Below are 22,656 nucleotides of genomic sequence, written 5' to 3'. Positions count from 1 at the left end.
ACACACACATACATGCACATAAGCAACCGTAAACGCGAGCCAGGCATCCTGCGGAAGGATCACGGGCTTCACCGGTTCCCTACGTGCTCGCCTCCTACACGCCGCGCGGCCGCGTTCCCTCCCTAACGTCGCGTTTCAGTTTTAATAGCGCGTACGCCTTTTAGAAAAAAGGAAAATCGTCGAACAATGGAGACGGAACGAAAGCCAGCGGTCTTCCGGATGTAACACAATGAAAACCTAGCGTGGAAACGTCCAATTAGGATTATTGGGTCTTCTAATTATGCAAGACAGCAGTGGGTACGAATTTTTCCATCCGGCATGAATAGGCCGATTACAGGAACAAGAGATGACAACAATAGGTACAGTTTTAATGAGATGATGTTGAATGGGACAAGACGGTAACAGGACGTACCACGATTTTGCGAAAAATCGTTGCCGGCCTTCGAATCTTTATACATTATGGCGTCCGCGAATACACAGACTGTGGATTTTTATGCGAAATAAATATTGTCTGCACTAATTTCGAAATACATAAAATACGCATGTGTTTCCGTCCTAAAAAAAATTTTAACAATTTCAAATCATTGCGATACTAACTCTCAAATCCTAAAATGTCTGTAGCGTTGCAATTTCAACTGCTTATTTTTCTCATAAATATATATTCTATATATTATATTTCCTATTAACATTTTTACATATTTCCCATAAATCCACAGTCTAGTCATACTTGTAAGTAAAGAATCAATGACAAGAATGATGAAACAGTGTTCCACTGCTTCGAAACGTGTCTTCGAGTTTTCGAATCAGGGGACGTTACAGAGACAGTGTCACGGATCGCGAAAGCTAGGTCTATAGAAGAAGTTTCGAGGCCTGCCAGGGATCACGGATTTCGCGCCTTAATGGGATCGGCATTCGCAGAACGATCATTAACGTCGACGGGTGAAGAGTGCGGCGGCCGAGGCGGAGTCGCGTTTTGTCCGCAGAACGCAGCCTAGTTCACGGACAGGCGGCTCTGCCCCATAAATTCTCGGTCAGCTCTCATGGGACAAGACTGGACTGGCCGGAGTTGCGATAACTACGGAACTTTAAGCGGTTATTAACCGGGTCTTAGGTGTAATCGAGCTACGAGCAGAAAATTTCGACTTAGACGGGAAGGAATCTCGGAAATCGAAACACCTGTCGCTGGTCTTAACCCTCCAACCGAGTTTGGATCTACGTGACCCCGTAAAGGATTCTCTACTTTTTGCGCGCTGCATTTGTGGTAAAATTGAACGGTTACGTCTAGAGAAATCTATACAGGAGAACTCTATTTATTTCACCATCCTTTAAACCATTTATGCCAACGAAATTTTTGTGACCTCTCGTTTTTGCAAACCCTAATTTCTATTATCTCAATTGGTATCAAACGTCACTACAGTTATCCGGAAATCAAGGCTCTCAGCTATTGCTATAATCCAAGGACCAAGCAAGACATAATGATTGAATCCACTTATCCAAACGCAAAATTTAGTTATTTCAACGCAAAGTAGCAACTAGTCGGAGCAGTTAATTGACTCTTATGTGAACTACCTAGTTACATGAAATGCTTGTCCCCCAACTAGTTCACATGAATAGATTTCTACTGTAGTTGTCATAGAAGAAAATTGAGATTCAAATGAATAAGTATCTGAGCGGGGCATCGTCGTGCAGAAGGGAGACCGAGAGTACAATTAACAAGGATCGCTGAAGACAAATTCGAATAGCGCCTTCGGCAGGGCCGTAATTGGTCGAACGGAAAACGGGGATGCGGAGAAGAAATCAGTCCGCAAGGTGTTCGTCGACGGTCGGGCCGTTGAATTTCTCCGACGCGGATCCTTTCGAAATCGCCGTGACTAATCCGAGCCGCCGCGAGGACGCTTTGCATATGGATGACGGCGCAGACCTTGCGTCCATTATTCGGCTTAAACCTTTAAAGTCCGGGTCCGAGTCGAGCGAAAGAGAGACGGAAAGAGAGTGAGAGAGAATGAGAGAGAGAGAGAGAGAGAGACGGAGCCTCGACCGGTCTTCGCTTTGCTCGGCATGCATAATTGGATTAATTTAAACTGTAACGAAAGCACCGTCCCTGACGAATCCGCGATGTGTTTCACACCTGCGTACATCCGCCGATAGGCCGGCCGAGAGGAGTGTACCTTGGTATATCGGGTTACGCCGGCGGTTGTTGCGGCGCGAAACGTTGACGGCTCGGGAACGGATCACACGGGCCCGGCCGTTGCACGCTTAGTTAGCCGAATAACTCATTTCAGGAAAGTCCGTTCGGGACGGTCCGTCGAAGGATCTGATAACAGCTGGAATCCCGTGCCGCGATAAAAGGGCGCGCGCTGCTCGGCCGTAACGAGCATCAGTGTCGGGAGAGGATCTCGGGGACCAAGGCGATAGCTCCGGAAGTAGCGTCAGCGTCAAAATTAAGCCTGGCCAGGCGGGGTCCGGACGGACATGAGATTACGCCAAGCGACAAGTAGGACCAGAAAGGCTAATGAGTGGCCGAGTTAATACCGGGCTCTCCGGCCGACGCTTAGCGCTCGCCGCGCCGAGCCGGCTCGCTCGCAGTCCGTGCCGCGCAACGACTTTCCCTCGACTCGACTCGGCGCGTCCCGGCGCGGCGCGGCGAGGCGCGCGGGGATATACGCGAGGCCAGCCCCGGTTTAAACCTATGAATGCATATTCAAGATACGAATGTTTTAAATCCCGGACGGATTAACCGTCGACGAGTAGTCTACTGTGCGACGGAGAGACAGAGAGACAGAGCCCGGGCAGAAGGGGTGGCTCGGGGGTCGCCGCGCCCGCGAGTATAAAGACGCGGCAATTTTATTATTTTTCATATCGACAACGGGGGGAGAGGCTTCGAGCCGAGCGAGGGCGAGGAGAGCGCGCGAAGGGACGGTCGCGCGGGAGAAAGAGAGCAAAACCGGAGAGGACAACGAGAACAACGGAGGGCAGGCTGCGGGGGTGAGGGATTAACGGCGATAAATTTCGCAAAAATAGGGGCTTACCCTGTCGTGGGGCGACAGTCTAATCCTGGGTCCGCGCGCCACCCCCTTCACGTAGATGGGGGTGGGTCTCTCTCCAGCCCTCTCTCCCTCTCTCTCTCCCTCTCTCCCTCTTTCTCTCTTTCTTTCTCTAGCGTCCGCTGTACACGATGGCCAGCGCTCCTGTATACAGCGAATAGCGTCGGTAACCGTAGTTTTTGCAATTATCTCCGCGGCTCTTAAGAATTCTGTTCCTTTTTTTAATCATCTAACCGCGAGGTGCGCGCTGCCTCCTTCTCCCGGTTAATCTTCGGGCTTGCTATTAATTTCGCACGGGGATCTGTACGTTTCGAGTCGGGAATTGGACGATCGATTGTTACGGCGGCGGGGCGAGTCGCCTCTGTTTTTATCCGCGGCGCGGCTAAGCACAGCCGGTGTCTGAACCTCCGGCATGACTCCCGACCACCTTTTCCCCATTCATTGTCCGGTTTCGGCAAAACGCATCAAGGATACAAGAATAATCGTCTCGGTTTCTCTCGCCATGGCGGCGCGGCGCGGCGTGGGCGAGAGAGGAGAGGCCTCTCCAAAGAGGGAAGGAAGGAGATTCGGCATTCAGCAGGGCGTCCAGGATGGACGCAACAATGGCTGCGCATCAACATAATTACAGTTCGCCTCGGTTGCCGGGACGCTCCGGTCGACGAGGGCCAAGTATTATATTCAAATGCGAGCCGAGGCGGCGCCAGTGAGAGCACCGACCAAAGGCAAAAGGGGTTGCCGTACCCCGGGGCCGGCCGGAGGAGGTTGAAGGTTGTAGGTTGACCGTAGGGACGTGCCTCGGATATGCGACTACCTTTCGCAAGACGACAGCAGAGAGAACCGGCAGCACATAGAAACGTCGCTTCGCTTCGCGCGGATTAACCCCCAGAGAGGAAATTACGTCGTCTGGCCCGAACCCTCCGGCGCTTCCGCGATCTTTTCTCTTGCTTCCGAGTGCAAAGGGATCCTCGCAGACCATTCAAAGCGGAGGAAATTCGAAAGCGATCCTGGGCTACACATTTCAATTCTCCATCGCTTCTTTTCGGCCAGCCGCATCGTCGGAATACCATTAACTCCGTCATACTCTGTATGCACTCATTGCTTTCAAAATTCGGCGCTGCGAATTTTGCATAAACTGTATTCATCCCTTTGGAAGATAACAAAATCTCAATTGACCGAAATCGATCGAGCAAATTGTCTTATCATACTCGAGACATAATGTGCTATGTGAAAAATATAAAATAGGAAACGCACGGAAAGATAACCTTGACGAGAATAACACACCTGCTGCAATTTATTTTAAATAACAGAAATCGTAATATGCAGTTAATATAGCCTAAGATCTTTAATTGAAAAGGAGAAAGCCTAAATATAACATCGATATAATTTCAATAACTATAAGAGTTTAGAGTTCAACTAGTTTGTAAGGAGATCATCTAAAGTTCTCGGTTATCTGTCCAACTACGCAAATATTCAATTTACAGGTATTATTAAAATAAACAGAAATATGTTGAAAACACAGCTTAAATGTTCCTCCGACCAAGAAAGAATTGAAAATCCAGCATAGAGAGTGCAGTAATTGCGAAATAGAAAATACGAAACACGAAATGCAGAAGAATTGAATCGAGCCGACTCGATTCAATCCCCGCGGAGCACGCCACGAACAGGATCGTATCTCGGAGCATTGCGGATCCCCGCGTAGGCAGATCGTAAGATGGTGAATCGCAGTCGAATAAAACTAGCGGCGCAGATTGTCAGGAACGGCAACACGGGGATGAAGGGGGTCGGCGGCCGTTTGGGATCGAGCAAAGCATTGACTTGCCTTGGGGAGAGGGGGGGTTCGGGGGTTCGGGCGAGGTTCGGTGGAGGAAGGGCGCGGGAGACCTGGCGCGGCGCGAGGATTTGTTCGAGCGGAAAACTGCCGGTCGATGTATGCAAACGTCTCTTCCACGTCCTTTCGAGCCGATAGGGTGACAACGGGCGCGTCGTGTCTGCTCGGCGGCACCCTCCCCGCGGGGCAACAATTGTCCAAGCCGACGGAGGCTGCCGACCCGAGCGTCGGACTCATCAAACAGTCGTCGGACGTCGCCAGGCCGCGAGAGGGAACGCGGCACGCCGCCTCCGAGACCTTGACCCAGCAATGGGCAAGGACGAGCAGCCGGTACCGGAAGCGGAGCGGTTCAACGACTGGTCCAGGGGTGGCAAGGGGACAATAGATATCAGTCGGTACGCGGACACCACGCCGGGGCCGAGATAGCAGATCTAAGTGGGCCATGCCGCGCTACGGTTATGGCGGCATAAAACGCTCCACTCCGCTCGACTCCGCTCCGGCGTGGCGGCAGTAGTCAAGGCGGAGGGGGCGGCGCGGGAGGGCAGAGCCAACCAGTCAGCCAGCCAGCTGCTGGCTGCTGGCTGCTGGCTGGTGGCAGGGTCGTGGCAGTCGACTCGAGTGCCGGCGGGAGCCCCTTTACGGTCGAAAAAACTGCCGCTATGATTGTCTATGCAAATTGTTTAAAATATCCGGGCTAAGGCCGTTCTCCGCCTTTTGCGAGTCTCCTCCCCGCGCGGAAACCACCGGTGCCAGCTCGAGAACTACCAATAAGGATATCTGAGGGGTGAATCCTGGAGACGACGATCGGTGTTCCCGGGATTTAAGGGATGCCACCCTTTCGGGCTGGCCGTCTACATTGCATATTCATTCGCCGATCGACCGTTTAACGAGAACGACGCGATTAACGGTCTTACGGTAAGATGGAGTCGAAAGTTTCGCGGAGGTCATTGAAATTACATCGCTCTCGAAGTATCAGTCGCTCGACTATCTTGTAAGCTGCAACCGGCGAGGTTACTGCATCTTTGTGCGCTTCCAGCAACAGCTAAATTGAGTTTCAATACATCAATTTCTCAATGGTGTAATTTATGTTGCTAATCGGTTGATTTTAACACTGAATCTACCAAGCACTGTTTTATCTAAATGACACTAACGAGATATTTCTATAAAAGAGTTTGTATAATTTAAAAAATATTAAAGAAAAAAAATATGTAACCGGTTATTTAGTGCATTTTTTGAATTTTTATGTACACGTCGATGATTCGTCTGCCGTCGATCGTTTTATTAAAGCCAGAAGAAAGCGTACAATTTATTTTGCCACGTAAATGGTACATCGAGACGGAACTAAAGCAGCTGGTTTGCAATGCAGATGAGTATACGGGAAGCATTATCGCGCAGCGGCGTACAATACTCTTTAATTTACTTTTTGCTTTCAAAGCTTTAGATGATGCCTACAGGTGTCCCGATATTTCATCCATGTTTTATCTAAATGTACTTCGACCAGAATTTTATAGAACCAATTATGATCATTCCAATAACCTCGACAACAAACCCACGACATTTCTAAATTTGTTCATTTCCCTCTTATTTATATAACGACCACGTAGAAAGATTTATTACCTATATTTCATTGCAAGAAAATGTTTAACCCTGTCACAAATAAATAAATAAATAAATCATTATTCCGATCACAACTGAACTCGTAGATCATCTCCCGGAGTTTCAAAAGTCTATATCCCCTCAGCCGTAATTTTCCGCGTCGGTCGAACGGTCAAAACGGTTGAAGAGGCGCGCGAGAACGATGAAAATTCCGCGGCGAATAATGGCGTCAGGACTTTATGCGAGTAAAAGGATTATGGCGTTTACAGCGGAGTGGAACGTGGAAGAATGCCGCCACGTGTCAGATCGATCCGCTGTTTTTGTTCGCAGCTTCACGCTGCGTCCCGTTCCGATCGGCTCGCGCGATACGGATGAATTAAAGATCGCGGCAAGATATATTGGAACGGCAACGCGCAATACGTTAAATGAAACGCGTTTCATTATCGATCTCGATGAAACCGCGCTTGCATCTCAGCTTGCGGGCCCCCCTCCGATCCACGGACGCACACACGTCCGTGTCTCTCTCTCTCTCCGCGGCTACGTGTACGTGCAGATAATGGCATTGCCGGTTTGCGGTTTGTACCGTAGCTGCGTTACCTGCCTTAGATGGCTTATTGATTGCCCTGGCAGCGCGCTCGGCGCTCGTGTTACAACACGGAATATCGAATAGGAGTCGTTACCAAAGTCGGCGGCCCGGCCTCGCCCGAATTAGATTCGTTTCCATAATTTCGAAGCGATAGTGGCAGGCGGCGAAAGAACGCGAGCCGAATCATTCGTGTATTCAATTAAGATTCTTTTTCATACCGGTCCGAACTCGAGGCGCGCCGAGAAAAAGGATTTGATGCGAAATTAGTTTCCCGCTGGCACGATGAAATTTATTTCGCCGGCAGGGAGCGGAGAGGATACGAAAAGAGAGAGAGGGAGAGAGGGAGAGAGAGAGATTCTGCGGCGCCACTCGATACGTGAAACGGAGCGGCATACAGCGCGGAACTGGCAAATGTAATTTCGCGAAATGTTTCCATTGATATAAGAAGACTACGGTATCTAGGGATAAGGACGACGCCGAGCCGTGCCGGGAAGAAGCGGCAGAGGTAGAAAATGGAAGAACGAAGGGAACCGCCGCCGAAGGAGGGCGGAGTCGCGGGAAACTGCAAGCTAGACGGATATATCTTTCCGAGTAAATTAAAATGGATTATATATGTCGACTCCATCTTCAATCTTTCTTCTTTTCCCCCGGCGCGCACCCCGTCTTCGGATTATTGCGCCGTCTCGCGTAATTGTTACCAGCTCCGGGATATTTTCGAAATGAATTTTCCGCCGTACCGCCGGGATTCTGATTGATTGCGTGCCTGTGCCCAAGAAGGTCTCGATGCCTGTTCGCGATCCGGAGATATAATTAATTGTAATCAGAAAATTTCTAACAACCGAGCGATTGGCATCTCTCGATTTTTCGACAGCGCACTTTGCCGACGATTAATCGGAGAAAACTGGCGGCGAGAGAAAGTTGATTCGAGAATCGACCGCGTGAGTATGCGAATAAGCGAGATTCTATTGCATCTGGACTGCGAATCTTAACGCAAGTTTCCGTTTTCGTGCATTGTTCGTTGCTTCGAGGAAGGAGGAAACATTTTTTCGCGCCAAGTAGAACATTCCGTTTGATCGACAATGTAGGAGGAGAGATCCTAGCTAGTTTCACCGGTATAGTTGCGAAGCATGGCGAGCAGGGTTACCGAAGACTAGAAATGCTGGAACCCGTTAGACATTTCAGATACAATGTCTGTAAGGTCTGCGGAATTCCCGTAGCTTTCAAGAGCAGACAGTGTATAGGACTCGAAACATCCTCGAGGCGAAATTTTCGTCGCGCCGAACCGACCGGGCGAAGGGGAAATATATTTTAAGCGATCAGAACCGTAGGTTTTCCCTTGGACGACGCAGAATCCTGCCGGAACAATCCCAGCAGAGAGACAGCGTTTGAAACATCGCTCCCGAAGGTGTGCGCAAGGAAGGCGCGGGACAGGAGTGGTAGTAGGTCGGTGGCCACAATTCTGGAAAGCCCAAGTTGGCTGCCGTGGAAGGTCGGGACACGGAGTCGACCATGATGTATGCTCCTCTTCCGTCTAATTAAACTTGGGGAGGGTCACACAGAGTTGGTTGGTTGGCTGGTTGGTACGCTGGCTGGTCGGACAGACGTACGAACGGACGGACGGTGAGGGGCGGTCGTCGGATGGCTTTCAAAATGACAACCGGCGAGGAAGAGAAAACGAGGGCGAAAGCGACGGAACCTGCCCGGAATGGGAGAAGAAAGACGTCGACCTCTCGGCGAACACCGACGAGGATATTGTGCCACAACAAACTACCTTCTCGTCGCTTTCGCATTCGATTATGAATTTTTCTATCGAAGTATTGTGTTCACCCCGTGAGAAAATCGGGAACGTATTCGTGATTCTCCGGAGGCATTCGTGACTTCCCAGAGGCGCGCGGTTTCAGCGAAAGGAATTATTTGTCTTTCATCGACGCGTAAAACAGTCGTTCAGCTCGCGAATCGAGTTGCGGGTAAACGCGCGGTGTCTGTCGCCGTTAAAAGTGAAACTTTCATGGTTCACGGTTCAACAGACGCGGGCGCTCTTTCAATAATTTATGTCGAATTAGCATCGATCCATTTCACCGCGAACGACGGCCTAAATGGTAAATCTTGGTCGATGGGCGCATGAATCAGAGAGATTGATATCGTTTCAGCGACCGATAAATATTCCGCGGCCGTAAAAACCAGCGCAGATTTCCAGGATTCACGGGAGCGCGGACCTCCCTGTCGGCGCGATGCGGCGCGGTGCAGCGCGGTGCAGCGCGGCGAAAGAAAAATGCAACCGCAGTCACGAGAGCCGACGAATGCACGCCGGAGTCAGCGCCGCCTCCATCAAATTAATTTAATTTATACTCGGCCGTCCGAGATGCCGAGCTCCGCGCGTTCCTCCCTCTGTCTCCCGGCCTTGTGTTGCTCTCTCCGGCGCAGCGCGTTCGTCTCCTTTGATCTAACGTCAAGGCGAAGCCCCGTTCCTTTTCTCTTTTGCCGTCTACGACCGCGGGGCTCGCCGCGCCGCACCGCGCCTCGCCTCGCCTCGCCTCGCCGCGCGGCTTCTCCTCGAATGCCCGAAGCCCGGCCGATCTGTCTATAGGCGTATGGAAACTATGCTCGTCGTTTCCCCGCTGCCCTACGTCAATGCGGAACGCGGCTCGACCGCGGATTGGCGTCTGCACTCTCGAACGGGGACAGGTTATTGGCGCGACCCGGCGAATTCCTTGGCGCGGGCCGTCACGATTCCGAAATGTTTCACCGACGGGGTGAAACGACTGCCCGAGCTACCGAACTCCGCGATGACGACACCCGACGAGGAATAGACGGGACCACGCGCTCGCTTTCACACTGATAAATTTACACGCTGCCTTTACGCGCTGCCCGGAATTCAAGTTCGGCCGCGCGCTGATTTGCTCGCGAATTAGTCGTCGCCGACGCGTCCCGACGACGCGGCCACTCAACCGACTACTCACCCGCCCCTCAAAACTTCCACCGTTTCTTTTTACCGGCGTTTTTACTCTAACACTACCTACCACATTCCCGCACTGTTTATTTTTAAATTGTTACAATTATGAAACCGCCTGGTCTATAATATTCTGTCAGTCTGGTTATGAAGATTTCGAACTGAACCGAAATTAGACTCGAGTGGAATTAATTATCGATATTTGAACATTAAAGTGAAGTGTAAAGGTGGAACCAAAAGATTAGTTATTTACTAACTTATCGTTTGGTTTAACTAACATGTATCTAACTTCAAAGTACTTAGCTGTAAGTAGCGTTAATAGTCAAGTCTCGTTATTCTTTATATCTATCCTAGCTAATCTACAAGGATGAGACTGCAGAAGCGTTTTCTACGGAATTCTTTACAATTTGTACAAGCATTTTGACAGAATTGCAATTATAATGCTAATTGCTACAGCAACATTCATTTCTCACAAACATTTTGAGCTCTTTATCTAGCTCTATTAAAAACCATGTTTTCGTAAGAAACAGAACGTACGATCTTTACGACGAACAGAAAGTTTTACCCAAGCAAAATCTTTTTCCACAAATTCGTTCGATTATCTCTTCCACCTAGTAGGTAATCAAATTTTTCCATTGATCAGGACGTGTTCGAACGTAGGAGGCTCCGGCGAGAACCAAGAGCGAAACTTTGGTGCAATTTGTCTTTTTGCAAGAGGCAGTAACTCGACAGTAAATTGTGCAACTACCGTCGTTGAAAGTTCGTCGTTGAACGAAACGCAAATTAATTTACGAGACTGATAGTGCGATCATTCTTAAAGCGAATAACTGTTCGGTGAAATACAGCGCTATTCGCGTCCGGCGATCAAATCTTCAAAAGATTGCGAGAGCCTTTGTAGCGGTTGGCCCTGCAATAAACAACGTTGAAAGCGAGCGTCCAGCGGCCGAAACCTCTGTGTCTCCGTTCGCGAGATGAACAAGTAACCGTACAAATTGGTGTAAACGTGACATTATTATTATCAATTTATCCTCGACCAATTAAGTGTGCAGGCACCGGCAACAGGGGAGGGGAGGAAGAAACACGTTACAGTCAAGTTGCGCTACATTCACCGTTACCGACATCTGTTCTATAATAATTACCGGGCGAAACAGTTCGCGCGGCCGGGGTGAGTACCGAGAAACGGTAGACCTTGTTGCGGCCGTAAGTCATCGCGGGAGAAAGATTAGGACGCTAAATCAGGGCTGTTGAGGCCGTAATTCGTTTGCTCGGAAAAAGGGAACGTCGGGACGCGCCGGGCTCTCTTAAAGAGCCCTGGCAGCCGAGTGAATACACAGTTGGCGTCGAGTCACTTACTCTTTTAAGGCGTAATATGTATCCAGCGCGCCGAATGAATTCCGGTTCACGGTGCAGTCGCTTAATCGCTCGTAATAACGCCGAGACGAATGCCCGCGAGACGACCGTCGCGAAAAACTGCTGTAATTCCTGGCAGTGGATACACCGCGTAATAGCGCGGCCACGGACCCATGAATCCCCGACCGCTGATGCGCTTATTTTTACCTTGTAATTGTTCCTAATTTATCGCCCGGGGAGCGGTCCACGGTCCACGGTCCGCGGAACTCGGGGAAACCTCCGCCGAAGATTCTGGGTCGGGATTCTATATCCGCGCTTCCTCGATCAAAATTCCTTCGTGTTTTCGCGCCGCAGATTCTTTCGACCATTATTATTCGAATCGTACGGATGGTTCGTCGTTCCACGCGACTGCAGGCCAAGTGAATCGTGAATCATCCTCTTCGTTGACAAGTGACGTAATTTAGTAACGTGAAAACTACACCTTCGTGTAGTAAATTACAAAAAAATTAAGAACAGAATGTAGCATCGTTGTAAAGGAAGAAAGTGAAATAGCAGTAATTATAATCACGTTATTTAATGTGAAGACTGTACCGATAAACGATGTAGAAACGTTACTTCACCGAGGCGTGATATCTCTTTCTTGTAAAAAGAGTGATCAATCTTAACACATTCTGGAAGTGCTGCAAGAAAAGTAGCCAACACTTTCCAATAAGTACAGTATATCCGTATAATAATAAGAGTATATTATTACATAAAGTATCTCATTTATTATAATAATATTAAGGAAACACATTCGTGGCTGAATTCCTTGTCACTTTCTACATTCCCGGTGCTTTCTAATGTTTGAAAAAGTGTATGATGAATCGATGGAATTTTCAACACGTTCCTCTTCATAGCTGTAGAAACAAGAATTTACTTGCTAACGAACATAACGTTGATGTAAATTTTTTATAATTTTGAATTTACGCCACTTGTCAAGCAAGAGGTCCAAATATAGATCTATCCAGTAGTATACAAAATTTCGTACGTAAATTATTACACAGATATCTAGTCAAAAGACTTTTGTAACCTGTGCAACCAAGCGCTGTCGATCAACCACCTGCTACACGAGTAAACTTAACTCGTTACTGAACTTATGGTTACATAGAAAATGGCTCGAAGTTCTTAAACGATACCACATCATCAATTTCATTAAGTGGATTGGGTATTTTTGTGCAAGGCGAGTATTAACAGCAAGCGAACCAAAATTTCTTTCTCCCTTGAATAATTTTAACGTGAATTTGGACTAACTATTGTCTTAGATTGGATCCACTATTTTTGTGACAAATGAATATAGTCTACTGACTGCTGTCACATGGAATGATTACTAGCTAAGCCTCTCGACTGCGGTCTAACATTGAATTCAATTAACGGAGCAGAGTATTTCCTCTGGAAAAAAGCTCGTCTGATCACTAAAGAGTTGCGCGAAATTGCGGCTGGTCTCTAGCTAGATCAAGCATGAATCCGGGGACCTCGAAGAAGGCAACGGAAGACTGTTAAGGGCCGGGCCGACTTACATTAAAATCCTTTCAAGCCTAGGCTCACGCATGACGCCGCGAAGCTGGGTGAAAGCTCTCGAGGACGCGATTAACCGAACAAGAGGAACGGCGCTTGCAAGCCCGCTCGCTCGTCTTTTCACGAGGCGCGCGCGATATCGTCATCGTGCAAACAGCGTATATGCATTAAACCATGAACCCACTATCCCCGACGTCATATCCAATACACGTTGTTAGGGGGTTGCCGAAGCCGACGGTAGAGAAGCGAAGAGGAGGCTGCGGGAGCGGAGCGGAGCGGCGAGGGTACACGGGGGCTGGTTGCGGGGTGGTTTCGAGGGTGGCTGCCAACCCTCCCTTCCACCGGTGCGGTAATGGCATTAACCGAGCTGCAATATGATTACCGCTCTCGCAAGGTAACCTGATCACACCCGAAATCTATGGGGTGTCCGTAGTATGAGGGACAATGTATCGTGCTCCGAATCGCTGCGCAACGTTACGCAACCGCGGTTACAGGCGTCGGCGTCGCCGGCCAACGCGGCGACACTCTTCCAACCCTCATCCCTTTAATCGCGTTGCGCTTTTTGCGGCTCAGATTACCCGTGAATCATTAGATGTCCCGCTAGGATCGAGAAAGATCGTGGTCCGTGGGCGAAATGGGGGAGGTGGGGTGGGTGGGGTTGCGCGCCCGGCCTCCTTATCTCGGCATTAGGAGATTAGTGTCTGCCCCCAACGGCGAACGCGTTTTTCCGTCTTCGTTTTTCCCGCCCCTCTCGCCCCGCCGCGTCCTACCCAGAGCGTCGCTCTACTCGGAGCAAAAGCAATTTGGGAAATGTTTCTTTTTGCCGGCGGGTTTCGCTCCCGTCGTTTATCTTCGGGTCTCGAGTTAAGCGTGCTTTGATAAGTCACTGATTGTGGATCCGCGCGCGGCTTCCACGATCAGAATCCCTCTCTCTCTCTCTCTCTGCCTCTCTGTTTTCAGCGGCGGTTCCAACGCCGCGTGTCTTTTCGGTTTGTTTCGTGGCCGTGGAATAAGAATGCGCGAGAGTGCGTCTCGACGAGAAACGCTGACGAACGACGACGACGAGAGGTCGTCGCTCGGCGAGACGGTGGCGCGACGATCCGCCGAGGACAGAGGAACGTCGTCGACAAGCGCCGCACGACGATAGACGAGTGTAGACACTTACCGTGAGGTGTTGAAACAGCCACGCCCTGAGGATGTTCGTCGCGACCTTGGGAAAGATACCCCGCTTCTTCTGGTTCTTCTTACCCGACGAATCGTCGTCTTCCTCGCCGGTGCCCTCGCCGCTGCCGATACTCGCGTTACTCGCGTCACCTGTAACCATATCAAACGAACACGTTATTGACTTGTTCGATTTTTGAATAATTTGATAACATGAAATTGCTTCAGCGTCGTTTTAGAAGAACGTAATTTGGAGACAGCAGGATTAGAAAATTAATTAGTCAAGTTCTCTCGAAATGTACAGTCAATTCTGGTCCACTTTTTAGACATGAACTCTGTTCCTAGAGCTCGTATAACAGCGAGTATAACAGTGAGTATTGCGTCGGTCACAATCATTTCTAAATAGATTTTTAAATAAATTTTTATTGGAATAAATTGAGCAAACTGGATAATAATACTGAATAATAATAGAATTTTAAAAGTGAGCGAAATTAATGTTACCTACGATAAATTTAAACTTTTTGGAATTATTGAAATTGCTGGGCTTGATATTCGACAATTAACACGTTAAACGAATCCCAATAATTTTAGATATATTGATAATATTGTAAAAATCGATCCGCGATACATGATATGCAAAACGTTGATTCGTTCATCGTTAACAATCATACAAAAAATAAGGCGCGCCAGGAATTGTTCTTTGCCTGCCTGTTGGACTATATGCGTCGAGAGGGTAAAAGTTTTAAGCGTTACGAACCACGGGTCCCGATTTTCGGTGCAAACTGTACCAAGCGATAACCACCTCGCCCCTAAAGCCGGTTCCCATGCATACAAACACCATTAAGCCACCCGCAATCACCCTGTCCCTCTTCCACTCGCTGGCCTCTAAACGTTCCAGCCCCCGATCCCGAGGCCGCCCCCTTTCATCCCTTCTTTTCCATCCCCAACGCATTAATTCCCCGTCATTTATCAATCTTAGCTTTTTAATTGCACGGTCACCGGGGACTCGAGGAGCGGGACGGTAATGAGAGATATTAAGACGGCTTACGGTCACGCTGTGCCGCGGCAAATATCATTTTTATAAATTATCGGCCCGCAGCTCGCGCACCATGTACACGCCGACCCTCTTTTTTTTCCCCGGCAGAACCGTTTCTCGCATTAATTAAGTAGGCAGGCGATGAACCGGCTGGGAAGTTTTAACACCTTGACGACTGGCGACTCGATATCGCGGCGAATCAGACGCAAACAATTTGTTATTCGTGACACATCCTTGAATAAATTTCAGTACAATGTTTTATCGAGGAATGAAAGTGGAGAGTGGCTAATATATCCGTAGTTACCCTAAATATCGATGAAGGAGAACGAATGTTGACAATAAGTGAAACCTATTTTCATTTAATTGTAACGTTATTTTAGAAATCCTTATCTAATCAGCGATAATGTCTTTATTAAAAATGATGTAGCATGTCTACGACCTTCTTGCAGTGAACGACATGATCTTTTTCGCACGGAACAATACCAAAAAGGAAATAACGTCATCCGGTGATAGAGAAAACTTCTTAAGGTGTGATCTATGGCGTGCCTTTTTAAAAGTCGTTGCATCTCAACAACAAAATATCGAAATACTCTGCTGAATTTTAGAGGGAATACGGTTGCAGTCGAAAACCGAATCCGACACAAAGCACCTCGGTTACATGGGCGATAGGGTGGCTCCTAACCCCCGCGGATCGAGGCGAAACAAACCAGGGCATGCTCGTCGAACGGGATTAAAGCGTCGAAATCGTGTCGGTCGGCAGCGAAAACATCATCATCAGAAATTCACCTGGCGTCCTCGCCAATCCATCTCGCTGGAACGGCCGGAAGTTCGAGGCTCCCTTTATTCCTTTCTCTCTCAATCAGCGCGGAAGGAGAACGGCAGGCTACTTACGCCGACGGATTATAAATGACCGAGCCTTATCGTGCTGCCCAAGGCTCCGGTTCCCAAGGTTCTATCGTAACAGAGAGATCAGGGTGAGCCCGGTGCTCCCAGGGGTTTCACGATGACAGGTCGCCCGGGGGCGCCACCGGCCCACCCCTACGAGACAGGACGAACGGTCTCGTGGCCGAGATTAACTTTGAATTCGTCTGAACGGGGCCGAGCGGCGAAACGCCGGTGATCGAAGGTCGCCGGAGGAGGACGAAAAATTTGTCCGTCGCAGGAGCGGACGGACCGGAACGACGGGAGATCGATGGAAATCGGACCCACGTTAGACGTATACCCTCTCTCCGCCATTTCCCGAACCGTTTCAGGGGTGGACGTACGGCTGTAGGGGGGTGGGTCGATCGACTTCGATCAAGCTTGACCACCTGCCATTCGATTCACAGACGAGATTCCTGCTGGAGATCTGACGGATTCCGAAGATAATGGTCGAGAAATGTTCCATCAAGGGTGGAGACTGTGGATGGTCGAACGACGTGGAACTGCAGAATTTCAATTCGTGAACCTGCTGCGAAAATCGGGGGAGACCGCTTTGCAGTAAAAATGTGATTGTCAAAGATTGATGAGTTTGGACAAGAAAGACGGGTTTATTCGTTTAAATCAAACGCACTATTAGTTATAGCGCATGCTTGAATGAAGAAAATTCAAGCTTTTCCTGCGAAAGAGTAACTTTCAAACAAAAAACATGGAATCGTTCATTTTGACCGACTAATAAATTACAAGCCAGTATTTGTGAATTTTAAGGCTTTCAATTGTCAACTATTAAGTCTGAAAAGTTCCAAAAAACAATGCCGTGAAACTGCGTCACGCGTCTTCTTTTTTACAGAAAAAGTCGCAGCATGTTCGAACGCCAGGGTTTTTGATAAAACCAATAAATGTATATATATATATATAGTAATGGGGTTGTGTAGAGCGGTCGCAATAACGGGCAAGGAATCACGTCATCAGCGTGAATCCTCACGGTCGGGTACACAAGGAGCTAGGAGCCTCGGCGGCGCCCTGTTTCCCGGCCTTGTTTTCGTCCGTCGGACAAGAGCCGTTTGCGGTGGTCCTTGTACGGGCAACAAAAACGACGTTAGGTCCTCGTCCTCCCTTGTCCCTCCGGGACAACGGCGATTCCGTGCGAGCGAATAGAGCGGTCTAGAAGCGCGCGGAACGGCCGGCAGCCGGCTAGCGGAATAACGGAATGGCCAGCGGAGCGTCCCCCTGATTGCAGTTAATTTACTCGGTGAATCGAGTTAATGTAGCGTGCCGATCGCGCGCCGTCGCGCCGTTACTGTGCCTTGACGTATCAGCCGAAGAAGCGTGCCCCCCCTCCCGCTCGTCAGGAATTTCTCATTTCCGCGAGAGAAACTAATCCCACCGAAAAACCGTGTTCCGCCGGCAAGAAACCCGTGAACGGACGCTGCGAAGCCTCGTGTATTACACGGCTCTTGAAAAGTGAACGACGACGAGGCGGCGCGACACGCCGGAAAAATACTATCTAGCGGTCGGGCAACGTGCTAACTTCGCGTCTATTAATTTCTTGCGCGTCTGCACTGATTTGTCCGGTTGTGGGAACGGTGTTCTTGCCGGTCCACGTTTCACCGCCGCCCGTTGTTGCCGTCGCGTTTCATTCACGACACGTTCGCGAATGCCTAATGCGCTCGTTTCACTCTTCATCCTGTGACGCGCGGGAGCTTCGAATCGCGCGCCTCGTGTAATTTCCGCGTTGGAATAACATTATTTGGTAAGTGGAGGATGTTTATCTAAAGAATAACTATTACGGTGATGTTTCCGGTATTCTAGTCCGATGTGCATCACCTCCATAAATCACCGAACGTTTTGTAATTGTCTACAACGTCGCGAGTATCCGGTGGCTTGCGGACAGGAGTATACTTATTCGTATAAATACCGAAAAAACTTGAGTTAAACATGACTTTACGCGGGGAAAGAACTTTAGCAAAAAGGAACTTGAACAAGAAAACTGCAATGAAGAATGTATATTGGCAACTTCCTTTTACGGACTGACTGCTTCGATTCGTTTCTGGAGTTCTTCAGCTTCCTCGGTGGATCCTTGTAGCCAGTCTGGCTGCAATAAAGTGCAGACTCTGGGAAATGCTTCAATGTGCATACAAGGAGGTCAAAGTAATAGTGGCGTAAGTCGGATTTCCTTCGTTGCGAGAAACGAGGAGTGATATTCTTTACCAACATGTGTACTGTTTACTGACCTAATCTACAGCTACAATTTATTTCTCGTCTCTTTTCAACAGACAGATGATACTTTAAGATACAAGTCAATATTTTCGAGCATGTGATTTACAATGATTCGAACCCACTCAAATGTCGACGCGTTTCAATATTTTGTAAATTTTCTCGAGAACCAAAGAATACAGACAAATGGTGCACCGTTTCTCTGCAGATCGAATAAAGCTGTCTTATTAGACAATCGTAAATTCATAAGGCGAGCGGACAGTGCACCACAATAGGAGATCGCGACGCGATAAAAATGAGAGGAGCGCAGCCCCGACGCAATATTTCCCAGTTCCGCAACGCGATCCAAGATTTATTCTCGAAGGCTTGCATTGACTCGCGCGATCAAGGACCCGCGCGCCATTCGAGGAGCAACGCCGAAGCGGGTAATCCGGGTGCGTCGTCGTTCGCGCGTGACCGACAGCCCACGTCCTGTCGCTGATAAGGCAAAGTCGTTTCTCTGCTCGGGAATCGGATCGAGATCAACGACACGATTGCCGGTAGCGATCGCGCGTACCGCTCGAGCGGAAACAAGTGTCCGGGCGCAGCGGGTCGCGCGCCGCGAGAATTAAACGGTCCCCGAATCAAGCTCGAATTTACCGTGGCGATAAATCGCGGCCGGAAAGTCGCGAAAATTGTGCCGGGCACGGGTCGGCTCTCGCCCGTGTGTACGCTCCGCTCTGCTCCCTAGGACCGCGTTTACGAGTGCGAGGGAACGAGGCGCGCGCGAGCGGTGTGGGAGCCATATCGTCCTCGTGTTGATTTACGCGGCGCACCGCGCATTTTTACTGCCGCGTTATAGAGATTTAAGTGCAGCCAATTATACGTTTACGCTCGGCGCCCCGCGCCGCTCTCCTCGCCTTCCGCTCCGCTCAGCTCCGCTCCGCTCGAGACGAGACCGGGACCCCGCGACCAACGCGGACGTCGCGCGTCGCGCTCTCGTCGTCGCTCTCTTTCTGCCTCGCCCCCATCTCCTCTTTCTCGGCGAGCTTCTTTCTTGAAGAGTTGTCGCGGACTATACTTAGCCGATGGGTCAAGAATAAGCGAAGTCCCACGTCGGCCTGACTATACGCTATTTCGAGACCGCGAGCGGACAGCCGAAACACGCGGTCTCGCGTCGATCCGCGCCGAGAAACCGCTGGATCTCGATAAACGCGAGCATCGCGTCCTGTCACTGTTCGACGACGTTCGCAACGTCGAGATCACGATGAGACTCGTGAAAAGGTGAAGAGTATTATCCGGAAGCTAGCGTTCTTAGACGTAACCACTCGCAAATGCGTTCGTTTTCTATCTAACTTTGATTAGCGCATGGTTGCGCAGCTAATGTCGACGCTCGGAAGTCTCCTGACAACCTAATGTATGCCCCTTTTCGACTGCGGTAGCTGAAGTTCGACCCTCGGGCATCGCGCAATTTTTGTTGTTGCAGCCGCGTGTGAATGATTCGCTTCGTATCGTCTTAAAAAGCGGCAGGTCTCGGTCGTAAATACTGTTAAAGGACCGCGCATTCACGTCGTAATAGCGCGCGAAGAAAGCTACGAGCCCGCGTCGCGTTCAATGGTTCCGATAGGCATTCTACGTTTCGGACATCTTCATACACGCTTATTTATTCGAAGCGTATTTAGAAGCGTCTTCCATCAAGAGGCAATTCCTGTCGGTGGAAGACGGACGCTTAACGCTCGCACAAAGGGAACGATTCGTCCCTGTCTTCATAAATATGTACAAAGTCCGGCGGTGCTGTTGATACCGGCCATAGGATACAATCAAGCAATCACCGATGGGAGTCGAGGCCCCGTCGACGCGCAAGTAACGTCCATTGAATCGGCGAACGTAATCACCGGCGAAAGTAATAATAATCATAATCGGGTAGCATCGAATGGGGGGACGACGCACGTGGTCATTAGCGCTTCGCTGACCGGCTGGGAGCGACGAGAGATCTCCGCGGGCCTAATCGGCCCGATAACGCAATAATAACGAAGGGAACAGGTAGCAATTAACGTCACGCGCTGGCTGGCTGGCGTCGTTTTCACGAGCAATCGTTCGAACGAGCCCGTGGACTATGATAGAGAGCCCGCGACCACCGAAAACGTCTTCGTCGGGGAGCGAGACAAGACCCCTACCTCTATTTAGGGTGGCCGTGCGCGCGGATCGTCGAAATAAACCGCGCATATGGCCGCCGAAAATAAACTCCTCATTCCCATCCCGTCGAACGGAGGACCGTGTTCACTCCACCTTCTTCCCTTTCTTCGCTCCTCCCCGAGAGCCACCTCGCCGCATTCCTCCTCGTCTCAAATCCGCTTCGAACCCCGAGCTCCGGCTTAGGACGGCCAAACTTTTCGAAATCGCTCTCGAAATCGCGTTAGCTACCACTAAACGCTTGATGTCGCAAAGCGGATGCAATCTGTGGTATCTGCATTCAGCTTACAAACATTTTTGTTAGATTATCGAGTCTGTGTTTAAATACTATCAGATTTATACAGAAGGACGTTCGAGTACGTTTTATATTTAATCAACAATATGCGAAATCATTTATTTGTAATCGAAAAAAAATCCCATTAATTCACATAAATTATTGTGCAAGACAATTGTATAGCCCATGTACAGTATGATAAATGTAAGGGCAGAAATCTGAGCAACTAAGCTCATTGTCTAGTCGCACACTTTGAAAACTGCAGATAGTGAAAGTAATCGGATAAGATAGGGCAAATTTATTGACATTAAAGAATACGACTTCAATGCTCAACGCTTCAGAGATCTTGTTACAGCGCAAAGCTGTCATAAACATTTGCTATAGAACACTCGCGCTACTGTAACGCTGGAAGCGTGATCAGCAAATCTCCTCGCCAAAGCTGCGAAGAGCGCGAATATCAAGCTTTCTCGAAGCGAATATGCTCCGATTTCCAATTCCACGACGATTTCCGTACCCCGAATCCTAGTTAGGCGATCGTAAAGGTCTCCGGCGACCTTCCATCCGCGTAGGCTGCGATCGCGCCGGACACCGAGACATTTATTCGCCGAGGAATGACGGGGATCCGTGCGGAGCATCTCAGGGGAAAGCGAGAGGGAAAAAGCGGGAATCGTCCTACACGGTCTCGTCGATATCATGTTTCATGGACGGACTCCTACGCGCGGTTAGGGTGCCTCGATCGGGGTGTTCGACGGATTCGGGATTCTATTTCTGGGTGGCGGTGTCTTGTACCTTCGTAGCTGGAGAAATATTTGGTCGGGGACACGCGGATCTCCCCGTGACGAAACGTACCGGCGGATAGGGACGTGTCCCTCTGTCGCGATCTTTGTTACTAATAAAACTTGACGAATATATTGTGCTTGGCCGCGCAGCCTGTTGGTTTTGAGCCGGTCGATGATTATAAACGTTGACAGTCGTCTCGGCCGAGTTTCGACGATAAAACCGTGCGGCGGGCCTCGCGAAAAAGAGGTAACACGCTGTTGGCGCTGGGCTAAGTGGAAACAGTCGGCAGAGGACAGACATAGCTGGCTTCGCCGTGAATTTTTTCAAAACAAATTCTTAGGGACATCGTTTTCCCAAGTTCTCAACTTGTTTCGGCTAGCACGGAATTGTCGTGAAAAAAAAACGGATAAACGAAGTTATTTGTAGCAATAATTTAGTCGCATTCGCGGACGTCGCGTGTGCATTATTCGAGGGTTAATTGCGAGGACGGACGTGGAAGTTTGACAAAATATTGGCCCGTTAAAGCCGGGGATTTGTTTATCGATATTAGAGCGCGTGAAATATGAACGGAGTTGAATCAAGCCCTCGAAAATGTATTTCATTTTTCAAAACACACCGTGAGTGTCGCGCAATAACAAACGATAAAGCGTGAGCGCCGTTAAGTGGAAAATTTAATGTCCCGTGTTTATATACGATGTAATATTTGCAATAAACGTTTGTACTATTTTCGCGCGATTTTTCCCGCGACAGAAACTATAAAATAAAGTCATCCCCGCCGGTTTGTTTTATATCGGAACCGTACAACGCGACGCGGCGCGCCGGCATCGAACGCTTTTTTTTTGTTCGCTTAAATTTCCCGCGCCGGTAAGCAGCTTTCATTAGACGAATTATGCAGAAGCGAACGTTTCCCGTCTGCGAATTCTGCACACGTTTAGGATGGGGCACCTCGAGTCGTTCGGCTTCATTCGCACGTACTTCCACGCTGCATTTATTACAGTTTTACATGCAGTCTAAATCAGTGTGATTTATATCGCCGTCCACGCAGAAGACTCTAGCTATTCACGCTAAAACTGATGGTATCCGATTTTATGCTCATGGGGCACGCGCAATTTACGCCCGGCGAATAAAAGCCGTGATTTATCACGCGGACTGTCATAACAATCGAAACACCCAAGAAGAACGAAAATATA

General features: G+C 49.3%; 1 protein-coding gene across 7 annotated transcripts in view; it reads right to left on the bottom strand.

The window, feature by feature from the left end:
• Window positions 1–22,656, bottom strand: part of Hth (Meis homeobox homothorax) — a 570,441-nt gene that overhangs the window by 200,595 nt on the left and 347,190 nt on the right. For all 7 annotated transcript variants that reach the window (XM_078179825.1, XM_078179826.1, XM_078179828.1 and 4 more), the window contains one exon: window positions 14,074–14,222. In XM_078179825.1, the coding sequence (XP_078035951.1) occupies window positions 14,074–14,222 (149 nt within the window). The remainder of the gene's footprint in view (window positions 1–14,073; window positions 14,223–22,656) is intronic.

The sequence above is a fragment of the Augochlora pura genome, chromosome 4, assembly GCF_028453695.1.
Source record: "Augochlora pura isolate Apur16 chromosome 4, APUR_v2.2.1, whole genome shotgun sequence".
NCBI lineage: Eukaryota > Metazoa > Arthropoda > Insecta > Hymenoptera > Halictidae > Augochlora > Augochlora pura.
Note: the sequence above shows the minus strand (reverse complement) of the source record. Positions and strands in the feature narration are given on the sequence as shown.